The 3,543-nt window shown below is 40.6% G+C and overlaps 1 protein-coding gene across 1 annotated transcript; it reads left to right on the top strand.

Moving 5' to 3' along the window:
• Positions 1–2,378: 2,378 nt before the first annotated feature.
• On the top strand, positions 2,379–3,071 carry LOC132123906 (paraneoplastic antigen Ma1 homolog). Its single transcript, XM_059534597.1, has one exon. It carries the CDS (start codon positions 2,379–2,381, stop codon positions 3,069–3,071), a length of 693 nt encoding a protein of 230 aa, XP_059390580.1.
• The last annotated feature ends 472 nt before the right edge of the window (positions 3,072–3,543 follow it).

The following is a 3,543-nucleotide window of genomic DNA, read 5'->3' as shown; positions in this document are numbered from 1 at the left end:
AAAAAAAAACCCTTGACGTCATCTGTGTTTACACGGATGTCACACTGTGGCCTGTGCATTCGCTTCGTCTCATACTCGCACTCACTGTCAGAGTCAACGGTTCGCACTTGGTAATGATGGCTGCGGCTGCAGTAAACTAAATGTTCGCGGTAACTGTTCAAAGTCATACGGGTTTGGGCACCATAATACATCTAAAAAATTCATTAAAACAGCTCGACACCGCTTTAACTTGGCACAAAGTTCTGGAAAAACTGTGCCCAGATCTTTTCCCATCCCTTCTCCTCTCTAATCTAAAACCGCGACCGTGTCGACTGTCACTTTATGTTCGAAAATCTATTGCACGAATCAACCAACACAAGTTTCGAAAACGAAAATAAGAAAATGATTTTAACGACCTTTTCTCGGAGCGCGTCCAGGTTTTTTTTTTTTTTTTTTTGAACAGGCGTCACACAGCAACTGCAGCTTCGGACAAACACGCATAACAGCAAGTAATACTTCTGCATAATGTTTCTCTTTTTACAACAGAAATGTGAATTCAGCCGGTATTCAGTCTCATACAGTTTCGGGCTTGAATCGCCTAGGGCTGTCAAAATAGCTGAACAAATTAAATTCGAATGTTTTACTTAAATATGATCAAAATTCGAATTGTATTTGAATTTTAAATGCATAATTTCAGTTAGGGTGAAGAAAAGCTTTTTGCTTCTCTTCTGAGGCTCAAGATAGCACAACGAGCAAAATATTACTGCATGTTTATTCAAAGCATTAGAATACATGACTGTGAAAAAAACATAATATTTAAAATAATGTGTAGCCCTGTACAAAATTCCTATAAGTTACAGAGTATAAAAGATCATTAACAGTGTAACACACACACACACAAAAAAGAAAAGTTCATAAATAGAGTTCATGTTAGTTAAAATTGGTTAAAAGGTGTGTTGGTTAAAAGCATAAATATAATATGTAGAGTTTAATAAATAAGACTATTTACAGTTAAAGTTAAATTCATATAAAAGTCTTTAAGTTTCATCTGAGAGAAAAGTAGAGAAGAAGAAGCTGTGTTTATCTGTGTAACTTAACCTGTTACCTGTCACATGTCAATCATTTAATTCCTGTTTTTCTTTTGGTTGTGTTAGTACTTGAGCCAATTAGAGTAACAACACTGTGTAAGGGGCGGGACTAGTGGGACAGGTTTGTGTGAGGAGTAGTGAGCACGCATGAGAAAAGAGGACAGACGCTATGATGAGAGCGCTAATGAAGGAGGCATCGTGGTGTGGGAAGCATTAATGTTTTGTTATGAAGGTCGACTACTCGTGGTCCTGACAAAAAAACAAAACTTTGGTGTGACCTGCAAGAGGAGACGGACGTTGGTGAGAGAGAAAGAGAGAGAGACTGGTTTTCCAACCGAAGGCCCTGCTGTTTCTGCTTTGCTGTTCTGTGTGCCCTGCCGTGACTTTCTGTGCTGTGCTTCTTCCTTTGCCATTACCATCGCCATTACCATTGCCTTTGCTGTACTGACTTAATCTGGATTCGTGAGTACTAACATTCACATGCACATGCTTTTTGTTTATGCTCCGTTCTGAGTGAAGCGGCCATTCCAGTTTTTAGGCCCCACCGCACACAAAGTGTCATCGAACAGGCCTGCAACGGGTTTGGACATTTTTCAGAGGGAATAAATAATTGTTTAATTTCAATAACCATAGAAAGGTTTTCCTTTTGGGAAAGTGACATTTTTCTTTTAAGTTTTTTTTCCATTTTTTTACATGCCTATGTGATTTGTTTTATTTTATTCTAAGTTAGATTTATCTTTTATTTCCTGTTGTAAATAAATACTTGTGAATATTTTTGCAACCAAAATACAGTCGGGGTGGTCTTTATAAGAATAGCCAAGAGTATTACAAATATACATTTATTAAGTAGCATACAAAACAAGTTGTATTTCCCTACAACGAGCCCAGTCTCATTGTATTAACCACTCCAGCTTTATTTTCTAACTACATGGGACCTGGGTTACATAAAATGAAGGCCCCGCTGGGATTCATTTAACATAAACGGGAATTTATGAACATAGAGTACAAGCCATTAGACCCCACAACTTTAGAGCAGTAGTATAGAGCATTTGTATAAAAATAACTTGCTAACAGTAACTAAAAGCAATTTAAGTAAAGTACAGCATGGCAAGCCAAACAAGTAGTGCATCACAACGTGAGCTAATTAACTGGTGCAAAGGAGAATCATTAGATTTAAAGCATGCCCTCCTTTTACACGGAGTGCCAGAAGGTGTTTCAAGAGAAGATATTGAAGAAACAGCAGGGACCATCAAAGCATTGGGAAAGGTTAGAGTGAGAGGCAAAATGTTTCACCCTCAACAACAATCAGTAATGGTGCTATGTGAGTGTCGTGAAGAGATTGAACCCTCTAAAATCCCACCTGAGATAATGCCTATAAGTGAAGGAAGTGGTTGGAAAACTGTCTATTACACAGAGCCTCAGCTTGATAACTTTGAAGAGAAGCTACTTACCTTTTTGCAGAGCGAAGGGAGAACCTTAGATGACATACAAGGTCTATGTTCCCCCACTAAAGAGGGTAACAGCAACCCTGAAGACATCATCCGTGCGGTCGGTGATGTTATGAGCAGAACAAACAAACAACATGACAGTCACCCATACAGACGTCTGCGGACATTCTCCGGGGTCAGTCCCACCCCAACTGGAGAAGAGACCTTAGATTACTGGCTGGAACAAGCAACATTCTTAGTAGAGGAAGGTGAGTGCTCCGACAAAGAAAAACGGCGTCGGATACTGGAGAGTCTCAAAGGACCCGCCTTTGAAATCATTCAAGCTGTGCGCCTGACTCAACCTGATGCTAGCCCACGTGAGTACATAAAGGCTATAGAGAGCATTTTTGGTACCGTAGAGTCCCCAGAAGAACTATACTTGTCGTTTAGAGCCCTTCACCAACAGCCTGGTGAGCGTCTGTCTGAGTTCCTACGAAGAGTAGAAAAATCTCTTGTCAAAGTAGTACAGGGAGGTGGTTTACCTGTTAGGGCTGCCAATAGCGCTCGTTTAGAGTAGCTTCTTAGAGGGTCTACTTCTGAACTCATGTTGCTTCAGTTGAAAACTAGGGAGCGGAGTAGTAATCCCCCTACATTCTTGAACCTGTTAAGAGAAGTGATGGAAGAGGAGGTTTGCCAGTCAGCCAGACAAAGCCATTTGTCACACATGCGTCCTCCGCGGGTACGCACTGTCCAAGCTGAAAAGGAGAAAGAACCTGAATCAGTCTCTAGGAGTGAACTGCAAGCTCAGATTCGAGATTTGAGAGCGCAGCTAGAACAGAGAAGCAATCTACAACCTCAGCCAATCTCTGATGAATCCTTTACAGGTCTGAAAGAGAAACAAAAACAGAAAAATGAGTCACAGAGTGAATTGCAATCACTAAGGAAACAAGTGAAAGCCCTAGAAAATAAAATGAGTGTAATGGCAGTGAACTACACATCAGACCCCCCACGAGAATACACACCCCAGCCTCACCGATATAAAGCAGCTC

The sequence above is a fragment of the Carassius carassius genome, chromosome 42 (genome assembly GCF_963082965.1).
Source record: "Carassius carassius chromosome 42, fCarCar2.1, whole genome shotgun sequence".
In the NCBI taxonomy this organism is placed as follows: domain Eukaryota; kingdom Metazoa; phylum Chordata; class Actinopteri; order Cypriniformes; family Cyprinidae; genus Carassius; species Carassius carassius.
Note: the sequence above shows the minus strand (reverse complement) of the source record. Positions and strands in the feature narration are given on the sequence as shown.